At 40.0% G+C, this 22,485-nt stretch overlaps 1 protein-coding gene and 1 long non-coding RNA gene across 4 annotated transcripts in view; one reads left to right on the top strand and one right to left on the bottom strand.

The window, feature by feature from the left end:
* The window catches only part of LOC140477461 (uncharacterized), a 158,846-nt gene extending 139,942 nt beyond the window's left edge, over nt 1-18,904 (top strand). For all 3 annotated transcript variants that reach the window (XM_072571394.1, XM_072571395.1, XM_072571396.1), the window contains 2 exons: nt 10,679-10,734; nt 17,849-18,904. In XM_072571394.1, coding sequence (XP_072427495.1) covers nt 10,679-10,734; nt 17,849-17,982 — 190 coding nt within the window. In that variant the 3' untranslated portion in view covers nt 17,983-18,904. The remainder of the gene's footprint in view (nt 1-10,678; nt 10,735-17,848) is intronic.
* Nucleotides 1,364-20,521, bottom strand: LOC140477462 (uncharacterized). Its single transcript, XR_011960739.1, has 3 exons — nt 20,433-20,521; nt 7,317-7,826; nt 1,364-2,582 (listed from the first exon to the last, which is right to left on the bottom strand). It is a non-coding gene; the product is annotated as an uncharacterized lncRNA (long non-coding RNA).
* Nucleotides 20,522-22,485: the final 1,964 nt, after the last annotated feature.

A 22,485-nucleotide genomic window follows, 5' to 3' on the forward strand; every position in this document is an offset into this window, starting at 1 on the left:
AGTGGTCCAGGAAATGGCTGATGGAATTCAACGTGAACAAATGCGAGGTCTTGCATTTTGGCAAAAAGAATACAAGCATGGACTACTTTCTAAACGGTGAGAAAATTCGTAAAGCCAAAGTACAAAGGGATCTGGGAGTGCTAGTCGAGGATTCTCTAAAGGTCAACATGCAGGTTGAGTCCGTGATTAAGAAAGCGAATGCAATGTTGTCACTTATCTCAAGAGGGTTGAAATATAAAAGCACCGTTGTGCTACTGAGACTTTATAAAGCTCTGGTTGGGTCCCATTTGGAGTACTGTGTCCAGTTTTGGTCCCCACACCTCAGGAAGGACATACTGGCACTGGAACGTGTCCAGCGGAGACTCACACGGATGATCCCTGGAATGGTTGGTCTAACATATGAGGAACGGCTGAGAATACTGGGATTGTATTCATTGGAGTTTAGAAGATTAAGGGGAGACTTAATAGAGACGTACAAGATAATACATGGCTTGGAAAGGGTGGACGCTAGGAAATTGTTTCCGTTAGGTGAGGAGACTAGGACCCCGTGGACACAGCCTTAGAATTAGAGGGGGTAAATTCAGAACAGAATTGCGGAGACATTTCTTCAGCCAGAGAGTGGTGGGCCTGTGGAATTCATTGCTGCAGAGGGCAGTGGAAGCCGGGACGCTAAATGTCTTCAAGGCAGAGAATGATAGATTCTTGTTGTCTCGGGGAATTAAGGGCTAAGGGGAGAATGCGGGTAAGTGGAGTTGAAATGCCCATCAGCCATGATTGAATGGCGGAGTGGACTCGATGGGCCGAATGGCCTTACTTCCACTCCTATGTCTTATGGTCTTAAATTGCCCATAGTGTTAGGTGCATTAGTCAGAGGGAAATAGGTCTGGGTGGGTTACTCTTCAGAGGGTTGGTGTTGACTTGTTGGGCCAAAGGGCCTGTTTCCACACTGTAGGGAATCTAATCTAATCTAATCAGTTCCTTTTTGATTGTGGAGTATTTCCTCTGGTGAATATTGATCTTTGAAAAGTAATCAACTGGCAGTTTAATACCATCCTCACCTTCCTGTAGGAGTACAACTCCAACTCTAATGACATTAGCATCAATGGTGACTTTATATGGTTTTGAAAAGTTTGGTGTAGCTGAAGATCTGGACCCTCCGAGAGGGGTCCCTCGGTTCCGCTATTGGTCAAATAATCAACAGGAATGCAGTCTGCTTCAGCAAAATTTCACCGTTTATTACGATGCCAGGCACAGGTTTGTGCAGCAACACAGAGTTAACAGCATCTGTGCTCCTTGAAGAAACTGCACAATTTCACTTAGAACAAAGGCAATTTTTAAATATACTTCTTAAGAAGTAGCACAGCCTTAATTACAGAATAAATCCAATAAAATGTAACAAATGACATAATGGATAGCAGGTTAACCCATGATATTTTCTGGAAAACAAAGTTGTTTACTACACATTTATCTCTTCCCACCTGCATTTCAAGGTGAACTAAAATAGTTAGTAATGTCCTATCTAGCTCAGTTAATTCCATGCTGTGAAGGGTGCATTGTTCTGCTTTATCTTTAATTCAGTTAGCTCAGCAAGGCAGGAATGCAGCCTTTAGCAGGGTGTGAAGCATTTTAAACAGTGTTAATTTGCAGCCTGAAGCCATTTTGTTATATTACTTTGTATTAAGAAGCCATTTTGTGGTTAATAAAAGCATGCATAAAAATGGTTACTCCTGACAACGGTCTAATTCCAGATTTTAGATTCTTATAGCTAATGCTTAGTTTGATGGTTAATATTGATTTCAAATGGTCGAATGCCTCCTTGCGTAGTTTTATCCACCAAAACGTTGCGTTCTTCTTCAGCAAATTGGGTAATGGTGCCAGTACACTGCTGAAAGTTGGAACAAACGTCTGATATGATCCACTGAGTCAGAAGAATTGAAGCACCTGTTTCTTCGAGTTTGGTCGTGGAGATTCCTCGATGGCTTTGTCTTTGCATTCCGTGGGGTCAACCTTCCTTGACCAATGTTATATCCCAAGAACGTCACCTCTGTTTTTATGAATTGCATTTTATTTAAGTTTATCAATAGATTTGCTTCTCATAATCGTTCAAAGAGCTCTGCCAACTGAGCATCTGATCTTTCCAGGACTTACTAAAGATCACGACATCGTCCAAATAGACAGCACAATTTGTTAGCCCAGCACAACTCTGTTCATGAGTCTTTGGAATGTGGCGGGTGTGTTCTTCATTCCAAAGGGCATCACTTTATACTGATATAGCCCATTTGGGGTTACAAATGCGGAAGTTTCTTTTGCCATCTCTGATAAAGGTACCTGTCAGTAACCACGCATTAAGTCCAACTTGGTAATGTAACTGGCTTGTCTGACTTTCTCAATACAGTCCGCCAGTCGAGGAATTGCATATGAGTCCAATGTTGTAATAGCGTTGACTTTCTGATAATCTACTCAGAATCGTTGAGTCCCATCCGGTTTGGGAACTAAAACGATCAGCGAACTCCACTCGCTCTGGCTTGGTTCGATGATGTCCTCGTCAAGCATGGCCTCCACCTCCATCTGAACCTGTCTGGCTTTGAAAGGATTAAGCCGATAGGGGTGTTGTTTTATCGGAGCAGTATTCCCTACATCTACTTCATGTACAATAGCATTAGTCCTCCCCATCTGATTCTTACATATGTCCTTGTACTGTTGTAACAAATCTTTCAGCTGCATTCAATGTTCCTGAGACAGATAGCTTACTAACCTATCCCAGTCTTCAAGGACTTCTTCATGTTTTAATCTATTTTGAGCCACATCAAAATCCACATCATCTGGATTTGATTCCTCACTCTGCAAGGCAGTACCTAACACCTGTTTCTCCAGTTCTTTCTCTTTAGTATAATATGGTTTCAGCATGTTCATATGACATACTCAATACTTTTTTTTCTATCTGGCATCTTTACTAAATAGTTCATCTGACTCAATTTTTTCTCAATTTGAGAGGGATCACTAAACCTGGCTTTGAAGGGATCTCCTATCACTGATAACAGTACTAACACGTTATCTACTCGGGAAAACATCCGAGTTTCAGAGGTTTTATCTGCCATTTGCTTCATTCTATACTGTGCCCCTTTAGGTGCTGTTTAGCTAACTCATCTACTCGTTTAATCTCTCCCTCACCTCTGTTACATAATCTAAGTGTGAGATCTCTGACTTTGGTCCTGTCAATTTTTCTTTAATTAATTTCAAAGGGCCTCCCACTTCATGACCAAATATTAACTCAAAGGGAGTGAACTGAGTAGATTCATTTTGGGCATCTCTAATGGCAAACAATATGAATGGGATATTTTTATCTCAATCATTCAGGTAATCGTGACAGTATGCTCTCAACATTGTCTTCGAGGTCTGATGCCACCTTTCTAAAGCTCCCTGGGATTTAAGACGATACGCAATGGATTTAAAGTCCTGTATACCTAAGCTATCCATAACCACCTCAAACAGCCTTGCAGTAAAATTTGACCCTTGGTCTGACTGAATCTCTCTGGGTAGCCCATACCGTGTGAAAAAAGCTACTAACTCCTCGACTACCCTTTTTTGCCTTGATACTCCATAATGGTATTGCCTCCGGAAATCCAGTAGACACATCCACTATGGTTAACATCTACTGGCTCCCACTTTTAGTTCTCGGGAGGGGACCTACACAATCAATTGCAATCTACATGAAAGGTTCTTCAAATGTGGGAATTGGCAACAAAGGTGCTGGCTTTATCACAGCCTATGGCTTACCTACCATTTCGCACATATGACACGTATGGCAAAAGTTAACCCCATTCTTGTGCATTCCAGGTCAACAAAAATGTTTGTGTACCTTAGCCTGTGTCATTCATACCCCTAGGTGACCTCCTACAGGTAGTTCATGTGCTACCCATAAAATGTCCTGATTGTATGCTATCAACAACACAATCTGGTTGATTGAGCCCATTTCTCCTCTGCATTAATCTGCCGTGATCTCCATTTCCGCCTTAGGATTCTATCTTTCAGGTAATAACTCTCAGGAATATTCTCTGCCTCCTTTTCAGAGTACGCATCCACATATATATCTTTTGTCATATTGTCTTGCTGTTGTAAGTCCGTTAGCCTTTCAGGACTAAACACTTCTGTCTGACTCTCTGCCTGTTCAAGTTTTTCCTGCACCATTACGTCAAACAGGGTATCCACTAACTGAACCTCAATTCCTTCATCTTTCTCATTACTTTTCACTTCGTATTGTGACTTACGATCGTGAGATCTGGTTACCACACAGTCTGGGAAAATACCAGGATATTTCTGTTTAAATTCCTCAGTTTCTTGGTCTTCCTTGGGCTTCTCCACAATAAGGAGTGTCACTCCCACCTTGATCCTGCCAAATCATTTCTAAGAGCAAACTGAATTCCTGTCAATCACTCCCACTGTAACTTCCCCAGTCTAGAGTTCGCACTCCAACCTGATCTTATATAAGGGAATGCTAAATTTCTGTCCATCTATCCCACAAATTACCACACTCTCGGTTAACAAATCAGAAAGAGTGCATATTTGCTCATCCCTTACCAACAGCCACTGGTTAGATACTGTATCTCTCAAAATTATATTTTCTTGTCCTCCCCCTGTCTCCCTGTTCTTTCTGAGTAAATTTTCCCCACAGAGGCCAACTCTTTTAGAGATCAGGTATGAACTTCATACCAATTCCCTGCCTAGGCTGTGTACTCTCCTGCAGCTCCTCAGCTCTTCTTGGAGTCTCTTTTACTACCTTCACTAATACCACTGGCTTAGCTTCTTTTACAAGCTTCTGGTCAGAGTTTCATCCTGTGAGGGATAGAAGTTGGGAGAAGGAGAGATCCTACACCATGAAACCAAGAGTAGAGAGCACTGGTAAGAATTTACCACAGGTAAATTCTTTTCCAACAACCTTTCTTTAACGACCAGCACTGCCTTTACGTGTCCCACCTTCTGGCAGTGAAAACACCTTTCCCCAGTACTCCTCTGAAACCATCGGCACTGTAATTTTCTGTGTCCCACTCCATTACAGTGAATACACCTGAGGCCTTTCACCTCCTGTCTGTCCTCTAGTGCTTCTTTAACCTGTGGTAAATTCTTACCAGTGCTCTCTACTCTTGGATTCATGGTGTAGGATTTCCCCTTCTCTCAACTTCTATCCCTCACAGGATGAAGTTCTGGCCGGAGGCTTGTCTGATGCACCAACATGTATTCATCTGCTAATTCTGCTGCCCTTCTCACTTCTGAACTTTCTGTTCCTCCACGTGAATTCTTACTAACTCTGGAAGTGAGTTTTTAAATTCCTCCAGCAGAATAATCTCTCTTAGAGTCTCAAATGCCCTATCAATTTTCAAAGCATGCACCCATTGATCAAAATGACTATGTTTAATTCTTTCGAATTCAACATAAGTCTGAGCTGGTTCCTTCTTTGTGCTTCGGAATCCTGTGTATATGCTTCTGGTACCAATTCATAAACACTTAAAATAGCCTGTTTAATTTCTTCATTATCTCTTGACCCCTCATCTCACAGCGTGGCAAATACCTCACTAGCTCTGCCTACCAGTTTAGTTTGACATATTTATATATATCACTCCCTTCTCTTTTAATTTCCATCCTGTTAACTTGACTTTGCTAAGCCGCAACTTCTCAAATTCAAATTCTCCCTTTCTTTCTCTCTTCTCTCTTTTTCCCTTAGCCAAAAACTTTCTCTCTTTTTCTTCTCACTATCTTTTTTTATCTTCTAACTCCATTTTCCTCAATTGTAATTTAAGTTTTTGTACCTCTACTGCACTTTGAAGATGATTCTCAAATTTGCCAAGAAAGTTTAGAAAGAAAGAAAAAGGCCATACTTAGGTGTGTCAGAGAAATAGACATCTTCAAATCCCAAAACCTCTGTAGCAGTTTTAAGAGCCATTTCTCTCACTTTTAATTTAATCAACAACAACTCACCAAAAGTAAATAAATTGCCTCACCTGCATTTTATTTAAAGATCTAGGACACTAACCTGCAAGTGTTTAAAACTGCTGGGATTTATCATACCCCCAAATCTATTCAAATTTGTATAAACCAGTTCAAATCACGGACCCAAGCCCCCAAACTGTTACTACACGGAGTGAACTCTCCTGCTTAATTTAAACCAGCAACACAGAAACGATTTATCTTGTTCAGTAACCTGTGAAAATTCGAGTAGCCAAGAACTATTTAAAGTAAAAATGAACAACTTTATTTCTTAAAGTATAACAGATAATAATTAACTAACAACTGTTTACAAGTCCTTATCTAACCTATCTTTTAGCTTCCCTTCTATAATACTAGTCCGATAAAAATCCCAATTATGATTTACAAAACAACACTTCTTATCTCAAAACCAGGCAGCTTTAGTTTCTCCTCTGTATTTCGGTCTTTTTTTCTCTCCTTGGGAATACTGCTTCACAGGTTGCTGATCAATAAAGGTAGTTTTAAGAGAGCTATATTTATGGGCAGTGTGAAGATGCTGTTGGATTGGCAGTTCTCCTATCAACTGTTCAATTTCCCCCGGTCGTATATCCTCAAAGCGTCAGATTGTGTCATTGGCTTTTAAGATTGTCACTATACTAAATTCCAACTAGATTGGAGTTTGGTATTTTTCAGGGTAAAATTTAAACTGATTGGCCGAATATTCAAAGTTGTTTTTGTCTCCAGGCAACAAGCTAAACGAGTTGTTCGACCAAGTGTGACATTGTTACCTTATTGAGAACACTTGGTGCTGTGTCCGGTAGTTCTACTGCGTTTAACTCAAAGTACACCCACATTTTCAAAATATCTACTTCCATCCCCACTTCTGGCAGCACATCTTTGGGTGCAAAACCTGCCTCACACATCTTTTTTAAACTTGCCCCCCCCCCCGACAAACACACCTTGAACCTATGTCCCCTGGTAATTGACACCTCCACCCTGAGTAAAAACCTTATATTTTCCACTCAATCCATGCCAATGACAATCTTATAAACCTCTATCAGGACTGATGTTTAGTGGTTTCTAAGGCTTCAGTCAGCATATAATATCCAGTGTTGTGCAGTGAAGTCTGTCATGATAAGCAGCAGGTTGGGAGCAATCCTGAGGATTTCAGTCTTCCATTATCAGTTAGCCTTCAATGTTTCACAAATTGTATATAAACTAGATTGCCCTAAAAATGCTTGATCATTCTGTGGGATAGTGTTTAGAGAGAGAGGCAATGCTTCATGCAGCTTATCTTGGGAGGCCATTGAGTTATAAAAGTGAGTAGAGATGTGAATGCCCCATTATACACTTACCAGCCTTGAAAAGTAAGGCTCTCCTTTGAAAAGTTGAAAGATAGAATGAAATGTTTCTGACAGAGATGTGTAGAATTATTGTTGGTTCCGTCCTTTCACTCATAAGGTGGGTGTAGGTGTGGATGAGCTATACAGGGTATGCCCTGCTACTATCCTGTTGCTTGTTGTCAATGTGCCCTTGGCCACAGCCAGCAACATGATGGTTCAAGGATTCCTGATGTCTGATGTGACAAGAATCAAGGGGTTGATTGCTTGTGAGAGAAAGGCAATGCTTGACCACTACAACTTGTTTCATCCTTGGGATATTTGAAGAGACTGCTTAAATCACAAATGAATATAACTTTAACAAGAGTCTAGAGCACATATTTAAAGGGAGTAAATACTCGGTTATTCCTGGACATCTCAGCATTCCATATGAATGATCATTCTCTTCTCCAGCCAACTCCAGCATTTTCTCCTTGAGTGAGGACCACCATCCTGCCACCCTTTGTCCAGTCATGACACTTTTTTCTACAATAAAACAAAAGGAGAGATTGAGTAGAATGGAAGTTAATATGAGAGGCATTAATGGTAATACAGGGGTAGGAGAGGTATGTCCCTATGAGTGGATAGGGAATGCAGAGTAAAGAATCAACAGAACTTCTTGTGCAACTAGCAAATTCATGTAATTCACACTCCCCATACTCCATAAAACCCAAAAGCTGCTGCAATCGGAAACAAAACCAGAAATTGCTGGAGAAGCTCAGCAGGTCTGGCAGTATCTGTGGAGAAAACTCAGAACTGATGGTAGCCAGAAAAAAAGTGTTTATGTTTTATCCATGCTTGCTGGATACTGGGGAATTATTTCATGTGTTCAAATTTCAGTCCTTTAAGATGTAAAATGATAATTTCTTTCTCATAGTCAGAAGTCTTTGAATTTCCAGGTGAAATTATGGTTGAGTGTTTGTCGGAGTGAATCTGTGCAGGTGAAAATAAAATAGTCCCTGGTGAATTCTCAGTCTGCGTTAGGCAGGGGTTTTTTTCTTCTGTGTGGAAGAATATTCCCTCCTGTCCTGATCATTTCGAGACTGGCTTTTAACTTCCTTCAGGTTACCTTTGATCATGTGATTGCAAGTCAGCATGTAACATTATCCATGATATAATGGGCTGGAGCCAGGATGATTTATACGCAATGAGAGAATGAGTTGACAGTGTGGTGCTGGAGAAGCACAGCAGGTCAGGCAACATCTGAGGAGCAGGAGAATCGACGTTTCGGGCAAAAGCCCTTCATCAGGAATGAAGCAGCACGGTGGCATGATGAAGGGTTCCTCGGATGCTGCCTAACCTGCTGTGCTTTTCCAGCACTACACTCTCAACTGTGATCTCCAGCATCTGAGGTCCTCACTTTCTCCTACACAGTGAGAGAATTGTTGGTGATTAATCAGCATTTCATTTATGATTAGCTGGTTGGAAAACTTCATTTTTTTATTACATCCTCTCAGTCCTTAGCAGATCTGGCAGTTATTGTCTGTTAAATTTCTTCGATTGAGTTGTTGAGTATGTGTGTATGTGTCTGTGTGTGTGTGTGTTGGGGGGGAGGGGGGGGAATGGTGACCTGAGCTGACGGGGTTGGGCAGCGGTGCAAGGAGGTGCAGGGCGGCCAGCGGGTGGTGGTGGTGGGGGGTGGGGTTGTAGGGTCGGACGGCATTGGGGATGGGGTGGGGCAGACGGGGTGGGAGAGCTCGTGCGCGGTGTGCTACTGCCTAGTTTTCTGAACGGGGACAGGACTTAGCAAGTGCTCGCTGTGTCAATCCCATTGAACTGTTGAGGGGGGACAGGGAGGTTTCAGCAATGCGGCACGTCCCTTACACACAAGTGTATGTGTCTGCTCAGAAACAAACCCTGAGATAGTGAGAGGGAGCAAGGCAGGCAGCGCAAGGAAAAAGGAAACTTCAGAAAACTCCGAGCCCAGAGAAGAGGCTTTGAATCATTTATCCAAAGAATCAATTATCTGAATCAAATGCTGCTCGCCCATCTCGTTCAGATCATCGAGGTTCCTCTGTATACGGCTTACAGAGCCACCATATGGAAGATCTTACCCAAAACAACCTTACTGAAGGCCGTAAAAGAATGAGACCCCAGTTTCATCTGGATAATCTATTTGCACTTTTAAGCAGGCTTCCGGACATATTGGGCAAAACCTTTTGTCGTTGGACATCTTGCATGGCAATTGGACAGCTGATGTAAGACCCAGTCTGTCTCTTTCCAGGAATGCCTACAAGTCACCCTGGCAGTAGTGAGGATACCGGCAGGCTTTACTCTGGAATCAAAAACCCGGGGTCAGAAGTTTTGCATGACTAATTCGAGGCAATCCTTGTGTTCAGTGGTGCCCTGGGAGCCACAAAGTAAGGGCTGTGTTTTTCAAGGTGGGATTTAGGGGAGAGAGGACCTAGGAATCAGCAGGAAAGACAATGGAAATGCTGTTTGCGGGATACACCCCACCATGTCCAGTTGATGCCTGGAACCCTTAACTGCTACTTCCACACTATATGGGTTTGGTATTTCTTTTATTATACATTGATCATTTTTATCTCTGTGGTGACAGTAGGTGATAAATTGTTCTGGATTCCCTATGAGGTGTTTGGGGTCTCCTCCTGAGCATTGCCTAATCGGTTGTGAACAAAAACTAAGGGTTCAGTTAGCTTTGAATTTAGAAACTGACTATTTACTTATTCTATTGAAAAGTCCACAATGACTTCACTTTTATTTCCTTACACTTTGCACAAATATTGCTCAAAAGAGGGCATATTAGTTTCACTTTATTCCTGAGATTTTTTTTTCTTCCTCAGTTTGCTGGCTTGTCCTCATAATGGAGGTTCAGGGCCTGGTGGTGAGAGAACAAATATACTAAGTCAGAATTTAAACAGATGGGGATAATTAAAGAGACTAAGTTTCCGAAAACTTTTAGAAGGCCTTAAAATATACCTTGATCAATTGGCAAACTTTGCCAAGAATGGAATTACAAGCAAAGGTGAAGTGAAGAAAACATGAAGCCAACTAGAATTTGAGGGGCACATAGCAAACTCCACTACGAATCCACTTCACAACCTATCGAAATGATCTTTTTAAGTACAGTTCAAATTAATTCCAAATGCCCATATAGATCAATTGTAAACAATTAACCTTTTTATTGTTAAAAATTACCTTGCAATTTTTCACCTATTTTTATGGAAACCATCTGGGAACTTTTTTAAACATTGCTGACATGAAAACGTTTATTAATTTTGTTCTTCAAAGATAAACTTGACATTCAATAATTTCTGTCTGCTTTAGATAATTAAACAAAATCTAAAATAAGTTCTGCTTTTATTTCATTCATTCAGTTCAAAGACACATAATGGCCTCTGTTCTTCGCTATCAATTCCGTCTAATCAAAAATGTAAGTATTTTATGATCATTTAAAAATCAATTTAGTTAAGTATGATGTGGTATAATTAACCTTTTATGTAACTTATCAAAAAGATTTCTAAATTTAATCATTCTGCATTTTTTGTATATATTGGTGCTTTTGATAAGTTTTTAATTGCAAGAGTCAATAACTGAACAATGTTTTATATGCATATTATTAGAATGGTGTTTTCATCATGCAGTAGCATATCTTGATTCTAATTTTGGTAAGTATGTTTTTTCAAAGCTTGTGATCCTTTAAGTAACAACATAACATTTTGGATACTTTACTTCATATAGAAATCTGTTACTATTCCAAGAAGCCTCAGAAGAACTTCAAAACATTGCAGCAGACAAAGTTTGATCAATTAGGGGAAATAGAGTATCAGTTTAAAATTGCAGGGAACATAAAAACTGACTGTAAAAGCTTCTATAAATATATGAAGACAGAAAGATTAGTAAAGACAAATGTAGGTCCCTGACAGTAAGAAACTGAGGAAATTATAGTGGAGACAAAGGAATTACAGAAGAATTCAATGCATATTTTGGTTCTAGTCTTTCCAAAAAGTGGGCACATAAATAACCTCCCAGAAATAGTGGTCAGCCAAGCGTCCAGGCAGAGGGTAGAATTGAAGGAAATCAGTATTATTTTTTTTAAAAGTGTGACTAAAATTAATGGGGTTACAGACTGATAATTCACCAGAGTCTAATGATGTACATCCCAGAGTAATAAAAGAAGTGGCCTTGGAAATTTTTGAATAGATTGGTTGTATTCTTCTAAAATTCAGTAGACTCCGGAGCAGTTCCTACAAATTAACCTCACCATTTAAAAAGAGAAGGAGAGAAAAAGAAAATTAGAATTACAGAACAGTTAGCCTACTGTCAGTAGTGGCGAAAATTTAGAATCTATAATAAAAAGACATGATAAATGAACACTTGGAATGTATTAATAGCATTGAAGAAAGCCAGCATGCAATGAAATGCAATCACACTTAACAAATCTGCTGAAAGCCTTTTGAGGATGCAATGTGTCAAATTGGTAAAGGAAAACCAGTGGATATGATATTTTGGACTTATGGAAAGCATTTGATAATATCTCTCATAAAAGATTGGTGGGCAGAGGTTAAAGCACATAGGACATGGGGTCATATATTGGCATAGATTGAGAATTGGTTGACAGACAGGAAAGAGAGACTGGGACTAAATGTGTCTTTTTCCAGGTAGCAGGCAGTGAGTCTTGGGTTACCATAAGAATCTGTGTTTGGGTGCCAGCTATTCATGACATGTATAGATATTATACATTGGGGAACCAAATTCAACTTTTCCAAATTTGTAGATAACACAAAACAGGGGAAATTGAATTGCAAGGAGGATTCATGGTGATTTAGACAAGTTGAGTGAGTGGGCAGACACATGCAGATGCAGTAACATTTGGCTAAATGTGGTCATACACTTTGGTGTGTAAAACAGAAAGGCAGAATATTATTTAATGCTGATATCTTGGAAAATGTGGATGTACAAGAGAATATGGATGTCCTTGTACATCAGTCAATGAAAGTAGACAGGCAGATTGGAAGCAATTTGGAAGCAAATGGTACCCTGGCCTTAATTACAAGATTTGAGTTCAGAAATAAGGATGTCTTACTGCAGTTATACAGGGCATTAGTGGAGCTCCATCTGGAATATTGCTTGCCTACCTGATGCAAGGTATACTTGCTATAGAGGGAGTGCTATATAGGCTGATACCAGGATGGCACAACTATCTTGATTAGATTAGATTCTCTACAGTGTAGAAACATGCCCTTCGGCCCAACCAGTCCACACCAACCCTCTGAAGAGTAACCCACCCAGACCCATTTCCCTCTGACTAATGCACCTAACACTATGGACAATTTAGCATTGCCAATTCACCTAACTTGCACATCTTTTGGCTGTGGGAGGAAACTGGAGCACCAGGAGGAAACCCACGCAGACATAGTCAGTCACCCGAGGCTGAAATCAAACCTGGGACCCTGGTGCTGTGAGGCAGCAGTGCTAACCACTGAGCCACCGTGCCACCCCTCTTTTGAAGAGAAATTAGTTTGTCTGGGCCTGCATTCACTGAAGTTTGAGATGAGCCTAAGTGTAGAATGTTTCCTTCATTTCGGTGTCTAGAGCCAGGGCTCACAATTTCAGGATATATTGTAACTATTTAGGAATGAGATGAGGAAAGATTTCTCCACCACAGAAGGCTGTGGATGCCAAGTTACTGAATATATCAAGAAAGAGATAAACTTTGATGTTAAAGGCATCCAGGGGTAGGGGAGAAAGTGGGAATATGGCTTTGAGATAGATGTTCAGCCATGACCATATTGAATAGCAGAGCAAACTTTAAGCTGGATGGGTGACTCCTGCTCTTAGTTTTTATTTTTATGTAACTTCATCTAAAGTAGAAAGTTTTCTCAGCTTTGGTGATAAAGGACAGCTGTTTGAAATGGGGAGAAAATATTTAGTTATTGATGTTTCTGGAAAAACGTAACTGGAGAACATATTGCTCAGAATTCTTTCTTAGCTTCAGTTGTTTATAAAAGGTAAATCATAACATAAAGATAAATTGTGATTGCTTTTAATTATTGTATACATTTTCGATCATGAATGAAAAGTTAACCTATAATAATTACAACATATAATATGTAGTGAAGTGTGACTTCTATAAATACAAGGAAATTGGTCTTTAAGTGTTACATATATCTTGTCTAGAAAACACCTTAAGGGGTAAAACACACATTCTTTGTCATATAGTTTGCTGTGTGAGGAATGCTTTTGGATGTTGCACCACTTAGTTTGATTTTTCACTCAATAATTTTGAGTTAGAGTTACAAATGCTAACCCTCCAGGATTGTCTTGGAGTCTCCAAGAACTAAACATTAATCTCTTTGACACTGCTATGAGCAAGCCAACACAAACAAAAACTGCAGATGCTGAAGATCTGAAACAAATACAGAAACTGCTGGAGAACATAACATTTTGAAGGGTCACTGGACTTGAAATATTAACTCTGTTTTCTGTCCACAAGAAAAAATGATATTAAAGACAATTGTGTTTCTTCCAACTTTTATGTAGAGTATATAAAAGCCTATTCTGAGAGAAACACCAGGCGTACTTGATAATGCCAACTAGCACAGAACTTCATTGTTGCTAAACAGTGAGCAACTCATGCTCTCACAACCAAAAGACAAATGAAATTCTAAAGTCCTGAGACATCCAGTTGCAAACAGTGATGCACCCTTAGGAAGAGGCTTAGTGTGCTTCTCCATCTTGAAAGATGATAGAATCTGGCATTTCAATGCAAAAGACACTACTAAAGTGTTCATAATCACCTTCAATCAGAGGTGCGATGTGGGTGATCTTTCTTAACCTCTGTTTGATCCCTGCCATACTAATGCTGAACTACAGTTGACTCTGTATCAAGTTGTGATTTCAATTGATGTTATTATTGGAGAGGTCAGATCCTAGACTAACATCTGGCTTGATAAATTTTTTTTTGGTTTTAACAATGTGGTCTTTCAGTAAAACACAAGCATGCGATCCTACAGATTTAGTTTTAACATTAGAACAGAAGCATATTATACAAAAGAAATGAAGATAAAATAAACCTAACTATTACATATAACACAAGTATAAAATTTTCAAAGACCACAGCAAACTACAATTTCATTAACCCCAACAGCATTCCTTTACACTGCTCAAACAACAGAGAGAGGATCACATGTAGGGTGTGACTCAGCTGTGGCTTCAATTCTCTGGTCTTGAGAATCTGATTACCTCTTCTTTGAATTTTCATACAATAGAGTTCAGACTTTCTAAACTTCAGATAACCCCTTCAAGGTTTTAACAAAACATTCCTGGTTTTAAAACTTTACAACTTAACCATTCTAAACCATCCATCTTTATTGGGAACAAGTATCCAGCTTCAACCAAATCATCTGCTAAACTGCCAAATTAAGTCTCAAAAACATTTTTCCAAATGATGTTTTTTTTGCAATTGATTAGGAGAAACAACCAATTTCAGACCTAAACTGAAGGTGTAATGCACAACTGTTTACTTTGCTCCCTTATAGAAACTCTCCCAATGAAAATACTGCACACCAGGAATTCTCTCATACTGATTTTAAAATGAATCACCGTAGCTAGGGAAATAATTACAAGTTAAATATTAAATCCCCTACAGACACAGAAAACCTACATACTACTAACTCAAAATCCAAACTCTAAAAGTAAATTATATTGAAATATATATAAATCACAGCATATGTCACAACTATCTTGTGATATTGAGAGATGACAGAGGACTGAGCACCATCGTGAGAAAAGGTTTCTCACTGGACTAACGTATTATTGCACTGACAAGCTTTCTCAACGTGAGATGAATGGAAATATTGTAACGCACCATTTCTTTACCTACCCAATACTCAGTTTATGTTCCTTCAGGGACATTGGGTTCCAGACATTTGACATAGAAGGGTGGTTAGTGGAAAGCTGCTACCAACTGAGGAATTATTATTGAATGTCTCCATGCCAGTGTCTCTAACCCTTCTTGGCCATCACCCAAACTCAATGCTTATATACAGAGCTTGGCAATATCCAGCAGTATTCCCAGAAAAATGGATGCTTATTCAGACACCTCAAAGTGTTTTCAAGCCTATTACGAACTTTTGAATTGCAGATAGTGTTGTAATATAGGAAATATGGCTGTCAGTGTGTGCAACACAAGCTCCTATAGACTATATGATAATGACCAAATTATCAACTTTCATGATGTTAATTGAAGGTTATCCACAATACTGAGGATAATTCCCCTACTGTTACTCAAAATAATACTGCAAGATCCTTTATATCCCACTGACAGGGTAAACAGGGGATTTGTTTACGTCTTATCCAAAAGATGGAAATGACAGGATATTCTCCAACTCTGCAAATCCAAGCCATTAAAAAGAAATCCAGAACTTCTGAGTTCTGTTCTGGGACAGAGGGATCCTCTGGGAGCCAACCCAGGCATGACAGTGTGCGATGGACCAGTTTGTCTGGCATTCATTTGATCACAAAATGTTGCCCTTCTCACTTTAACAATTTGAAGTGGTGAAAAATGCACCAGTATTTACAAAGTTTGGAAAACATGCTTATTGTTGATGTTTATAAATAGCTAAGTCTATCTACTCCTGAAATGTTAGTCTGAATTCAGGGTCATTCAAACAATATCAGTGTTTCCAGGTAAGAGCTTGTTAAATATAACTTCAAAGTCCAGTGACCCTTCTTCAGAACTGATTGTAGCTAGGAAAAGGTTGGAATATCTGCTGAAGATGGGGAGGGGAGGAGTAAACAATAAGTAGACATGGAGCACACACAGAGAGAGAAAACAGCAATTGGGCAAAGGAATGGGTAAAGGCCAGCCTGGGAGAAAGTAATGGTGATGAAGATGGGAAAAATTTTGGAACAGAATTTCTGTTGGACAGATGCACAGAGCTTCTTCAAGGTGGGCAAACCTGGAAGAAATGATGGTTGTTCAGCAGATCATGAAGTTAGTTATTTGTAGTTTTCTTACCCAGTATGTTCACTTTCTTTACATGTAGACTTAGCATTGGAGTTAAGCTGTGAGACTTTTAAAAAGTAGCAGTCTCAGGTTTAAAAATACATGCCTTGTTCTGCTGCTAATATTCTACAATGTCTGCTCTTTGCAGAATGATTAGTTTTTCTCTGTTTCTTGGAATAACACATGTATTATCTGAAACCATTTTTAGGCATGTGATGGCAATGTTCAGTGCATTCCATTGACCAAATAATGGCTTTGGAATAGGGTGATTGATGCACAATGGGAAAGTCATTGATAACCTGCCCCATCCCAGCTACAATTATCTCACAGGGAGATCTTATTTGATATTCCATCCTTGCATCTCCGACATGTGTAGCAGCATTTGTTTGTTGGATTCTTTTTTGTTGAGCTAATAAGAATGGTCATTTTTCCACTGGAATACCGTCTGCATTTCAGAATCTTCCAGAAGTATTCTCAAATATAACTTAATCCTTTGTCTGTACAATTTGAAATTGTGAACATTATCATATTCTGAATGCAGGGCCACATTTAAAATTAAGATCAAGAAATGTCTTCATTTGGCATGACAATTTCTTTAATTCTATTTCAGTGTTAGAAATGTATAAATGGATTCAATAATATTACTTTTAATAATTCTTACTTTTCCTTTTATGGGGCTGAATTTTACCTGGTTCTTGGGATCAAGCTGAGAGCGGCGATAAAATGGTGAGGGAAGACAGATTTAGAGTGCCAATCGTCCTACCAGTGCCAATCCATCTTGCCAATGGTGGGCCAAGTGGTAGGCAGCACTCACTCCCAAAGGGCAACTGCACTAATTAAATGACCAGTCAAGGATTTCATTCCCTGCTACTGGTACTTGACCAGTGGTGGGTGGGTCTTTAACATTTGAGGAAATCACAAGTGTGTTTGAGGAAAGCACATGGTGGTGTCCCTGAGGTGTTGGGAGCAATGGGTAGGTGAGCTAAGTGGCACTCATTTTCAGATACTCTTTGGTCCAGTTAGGGACCTATGTAACAATGCTACTCCTGTGGCTAAAGTGCTGGCTGCCCTCACCAAGCCCTTCATATGCTGGCATTTGCTTGACTGGTATCTGCTATGGTCCAACTCATTTATCTCCATTTACATATTCATCAATATGCCTTTATGCTCCAGGGCACTTCTTCTGGCAGTACTACTGAGTTGGCTGAACTGCAAACCCCTCAGCATCTCTTGGGGGTTTGGGATATTGCTTTAATTGGCTATCCTTCATAAAACATGGCCTCAGATCATGCTGCCAGCTAAAGCAGAGTCACCTCCTGCTTACAGTGACCCATACTGCCACAAAAAATCCCAGCATGTGTTTTCTTATAGTGCTACAACAAAATCCCTTTATTTGAATGGTAGGATCATGGCTATTATTTTGTGAAAATAGTAATTTGAATTGTGCTTAGCTTCTAGAAATCAAGACAGTACTGTATTTATTTTTCTTCAAGAATTCTGTGTCAAGATCTTCACTCATTTGCATTTTTTGGTGCAGTACACAGCTACCACAACCCTCTTCAGGGTGCATCAGCTTCGTTCATTCATCGGTTGACAGAAATAGCTGGTTTGGAATGCGATACCATTCGGCAAGAAAAAATACGCAAACTGAAGAAGAGATCAGACTGCTGAAGATATTTTAATTGTTTCACTATATATTTCAATGCTAAAGCAAAACCGTACTGAATGAGATATGAATAATGAGACTGACGTAACTAACCCAGTAGAAACAACTTAGTTTGCCAAACTGAGCTATCTGGTCAGGATTTTATATTTACCTGCACCTTAGAAAAGATAATAAATATATATTGATCTATTCACTGATGTGATAAAGTCTTCATTTTGGCATAGGTCAGTCGAGTCTATATCTATGTCCACTTCAAGTCATAAATTTAATTTTTAACATTTCTTAAAAACTGAAATTAATTACACAAGTGCCTGGAATATAATTTAGAAGTAGATTATAGAAAGGCACAATGTAGATCATAGCAACAGGAATCCAAGACTTTTTTTTAAGGGATTATGAACAGATTATATCTTAAAATATATAAGTGCTACCTTGTGAAGAAGTATTGGGGTTAGGTTTTTGCTGGTATTTTACTAAAAAGAATAAGTACAGAAGTGGGCTCTTTCCCCTTTCTCTAATTAATAAGATCATAGCTGAAGTTCTACATCAACTTCACTTTCCCATCCTACCCTCATATTGAATATAATTATTGACTGAGCAGTCATATCTAGGATAAACTATTTCAAAGATTTACAGCCCTCAGTGAAAAACATTTCTCCTCGTTTCCTTTATAGCTGGTTGACCTCTAATCCTGAGATTAAGACCACTAGTTCAATATTCTCAAGCAAGAGGATAGAGCTTTTCAGCACCGCCGAGCACTATAAGGATTTTATATGTTACAATGAAACCACCTCTCATTTTTCTAAACTGTAGGGACTCTTGTCTCATGGGAAAATCTAGTCACCCCATGTATCAATTTAGTGAACTTTTGCAACAACCTAAGACAAATGTATCATTCCTTAGATAAAGAGACCAAAGCTGTAAAAATATTCAATTTGTGGTCTGGTATTCTTGCAGCAAGACATCTTGGTTACAGACTTTCAGCATATAATAATGATTTGTTGTCTGCATTGCCATTTTGGAATTCAATGCTCCAGTTAATGATGTCTGTTTAAAACACATTCAGCAAAAGGAAGGACACTACCATTGCTACACAAAAAGATTGTCAGTTACTTTAAGATTACTGTTTAATGTCTTATGGCTGTTGTGCAGTTATAGAAGTGTTTAGCATTTTCTAAAGTTCTGTAAAATTGCTAAAGTGGTAAGACACGTGTTACAGAACTCGATCCTGACATCAAGAAATCTGCCAAACCATATTTTGCATTCTTGCTGGATTACATGACAGGGAGAAAGAGCAGAGGCAGCACATCGCAGGACCATCTGCTGAAAGAGGGAGAAAGGGAAGAAGGGCTCTCAGCAGGAGACCATATCCAGAAACACTCTACAAGGAGCAGATCTGAGCCTCAGTGAGGAACATTAGACAGAAAATTTAATCAGATAGAAACATCCAAGGTGGGATGGCTTAAGAACACTATACCAACGTCCTAGCATGTTCCCCTCTCTGCTCTACTTGGTAGGGACAATTTTGACTGGTGGATAGCCTACTAAGCCAATTAAAATGCGAAGTCTGACCAATGTTGTGAGACTGACTGGAAATTTCCATTCAACCAGCAGCCCCATGCCCAGCTAAAGCTGAGTGATCGCTGTGGAGATCTTAATTGTTAGTAGTGAGCGCATGGTAGTGGAAGGGGGGAGTGTTTTAACACAGCTGACCACAGGCTGTCCAGTAGCAGGGTTCCCTCTTCACCCTAGCATTTGGCAACTGTGGCCAGTTTTCATTTAACCTGTTGTAAAATTCATTACATCTTCATCATAAGGAATTAATAAAATTGAGAAGTTGCAGTTCCAGACTGTCAAATTAAGTGAGGAAATTTTAAAGGGTTATAATTATAAGGTTTGTTCTCTTTCTCAAATCTAATCAATTAGTATTTAAGTACAATTTGCTAATTATGTTAAGTTTATTTCAATCTTAGGAATAAACAAGCTCATTGCTAGAGATACAATTAGTTAATTCAGCAATTAGTTGGAATTACTTTCTCTAGCTAGCAGTGCCTCCTAGTTTTGCAGAATTTCAACTGATATGCATACATGTGTCTTGTTCAGTGTACCAAGTAAGCAAACTGAGGTAGAAACTCATGAGTAAGTGCAATTCAGGACAGAGAGCAGCATTTTCCTGGCCTGCCCAGAGCTAACCGAAGGGCAGGTGGGGAACATAAATAACAATTGGATCGCAGGCAAAAATTGAGTTTCCCAATGGCAGGTTAATGTATTGCAATCAAGTTCTCAGAACTTTTCAGGCTGGCTGGGTTTCACAACTCTCATCATCGGGAGTCTATTTTGCACTCATTAACAATGTTGAGTACTTATTAATATCCAGCTTGCTGTAATTATGTTTGCTTGCACAATTTTGATAAATAGAAGTTCACAAACTGAACTGTATATACAAGATGCGTACCTGGTTTCCTCCAAGCTCTGGTGAGTACCAATTTCCTCCATTACTTGGCTCCTTCGGATGCCGGCCACTTGTTGCTCAAAACTACGGTAGTGGTGAAGCCTTGATCAGCTCACGAGAAATCTTAGTCACATGCTGTCTGGCTCCTTGTGGTTAAAGACTTACTGTTGGGGATTAAGCCTCTCTGTGCCAATCAGCACATAAGACATCTCATTTCTTGTAATTAAACATTTACAGTGTAAGGGGTGAAGTCTCTCCAAGTTTAACATCTCTTGAGAAGTGATTCATATGGTGTCCTATTCTGAAGAAAGGTCACAGGACTGGAAATGCTAACTCTATGTTTTTTTCTACAGATACTGACAGACCTGCTGAGTTTTTCTCGTAATTTCTGTCCTTGTTTCTGATTTCCAGCACCCGCAGTTCTTTGTTTTTTTCAATCCATTTGTGAGTTCACTGATGGCTCTTTAAAAAAAAATACAGTTTGTCCAACTCATCATAGATCCAGAGAGCCAAGATGCTATTGATCTTTCATTGTGTGATTTAATGCCCATATCCATGAATTCAGATTCAAGACACACTGGTTGAGGAGAAGAAAAGGGCAAGACAAACATAGGCTTCTTTAGAACTCTATTTATTGCACTTTAACTCTAAACATTACTATACATGATCAGCTGAGATTTACTATGGTCGAGAGTGTGGTGCTGGAAAAGCATAGCAGGTCAGGCAGCATCCGAGGAGCAGGAAAATTAACGTTTCGGGCAAAGGCGGGCTTCAACATTCCTAATGAAGGGCTTTTTCCTGAAACGTCGATTTTCCTGCTCCTTGGATACTACCTGACCTGCTGTGCTTTTCCAGCACCACACTCTCAATGCCAATCTCCAGCATCTGCAGTCCTCACTTTCGCCTGGATACTAGAGTCATAGAAATGTACAGCATGGAAACAGACCCTTCGGTCCAACCCATCCATGCCGACCAGATATCCCAACCCAATCTAGTCCCACCTGCCAGCACCCGGCCCATATCCCTCCAAACCCTTCCTATTCATATACCCATCCAAATGCCTCTTAAATGTTGCAATTGTACCAGCCTCCATCACATCCTCTGGCAGCTCATTCCATGCACGTACCACTCCTTATATAACAACCATTCCCGTGCCGCCTCCTTCCAATGCCCACCCACCCCACCACTTGTCATAAATATTTATTAACGTCTGTAGACATTCTCAAGTGATTAATCAGATTCCATGTTTTCACAACATATACTCAACATCTTTTCCCGAATAGCTACCTCCCTCACCCTACACATCTTTGACTTGATTCATTTGTATCGATAAATGTATTAGGACAGTCTATGACAAGGATTAGGAAAACTTGAGGTTCTTTTTCTCTGCTGGCTGCCATTAGGTCAGAGATTTGGTCTATCTGGAATAGTAAGAACCAAGGGTTTAGTTGAAAGTATTGGTACTTAGATGAGTAGGCTGGTTCAATGAAGTAAAAAGGTAAAAACAATGACTGCAGACGCTGGAAACCAGATTCTGGATTAGTGGTGCTGGAAGAGCACAGCAGTTCAGGCAGCATCCAAGGAGCTTCGAAATCGACGTTTCGGGCAAAAGCCCTTCATCAGGAATACAGGCAGTGAGCCTGAAGCGTGGAGAGATAAGCTAGAGGAGGGTGCGGGTTTGGAGAAAGTAGCGTAGAGTACAATGGGTGAGTGGGGGAGGGGATGAAGGTGATGGGTCAAGGAGGAGAGGGTGGAGTGGATAGATGGAAAAGGAGATAGGTAGGTAGGACAAGTCCTGACAAGTCATGTGGACAGTGCTGAGCTGGAAGTTTGGAACTAGGGTGAGATGGGGGAAGGGGAAATGAGGAAACTGATGAAGTCCACATTGATGCCCTGGGGTTGAAGTGTTCCGAGGCGGAAGATGAGGCATTCTTCCTCTAGGCGTCTGGTGGTGAGGGAGCGGCGGTGAAAGAGGCCCAGGACCTCCATGTCCTCGGTAGAGTGGGAGGGGGAGTTGAAATGTTGGGCCACGGGGCGGTGTGGTTGATTGGTGCGG

The sequence above is a fragment of the Chiloscyllium punctatum genome, chromosome 5 (genome assembly GCF_047496795.1).
Source record: "Chiloscyllium punctatum isolate Juve2018m chromosome 5, sChiPun1.3, whole genome shotgun sequence".
Classification (NCBI taxonomy): Eukaryota; Metazoa; Chordata; class Chondrichthyes; order Orectolobiformes; family Hemiscylliidae; genus Chiloscyllium; species Chiloscyllium punctatum.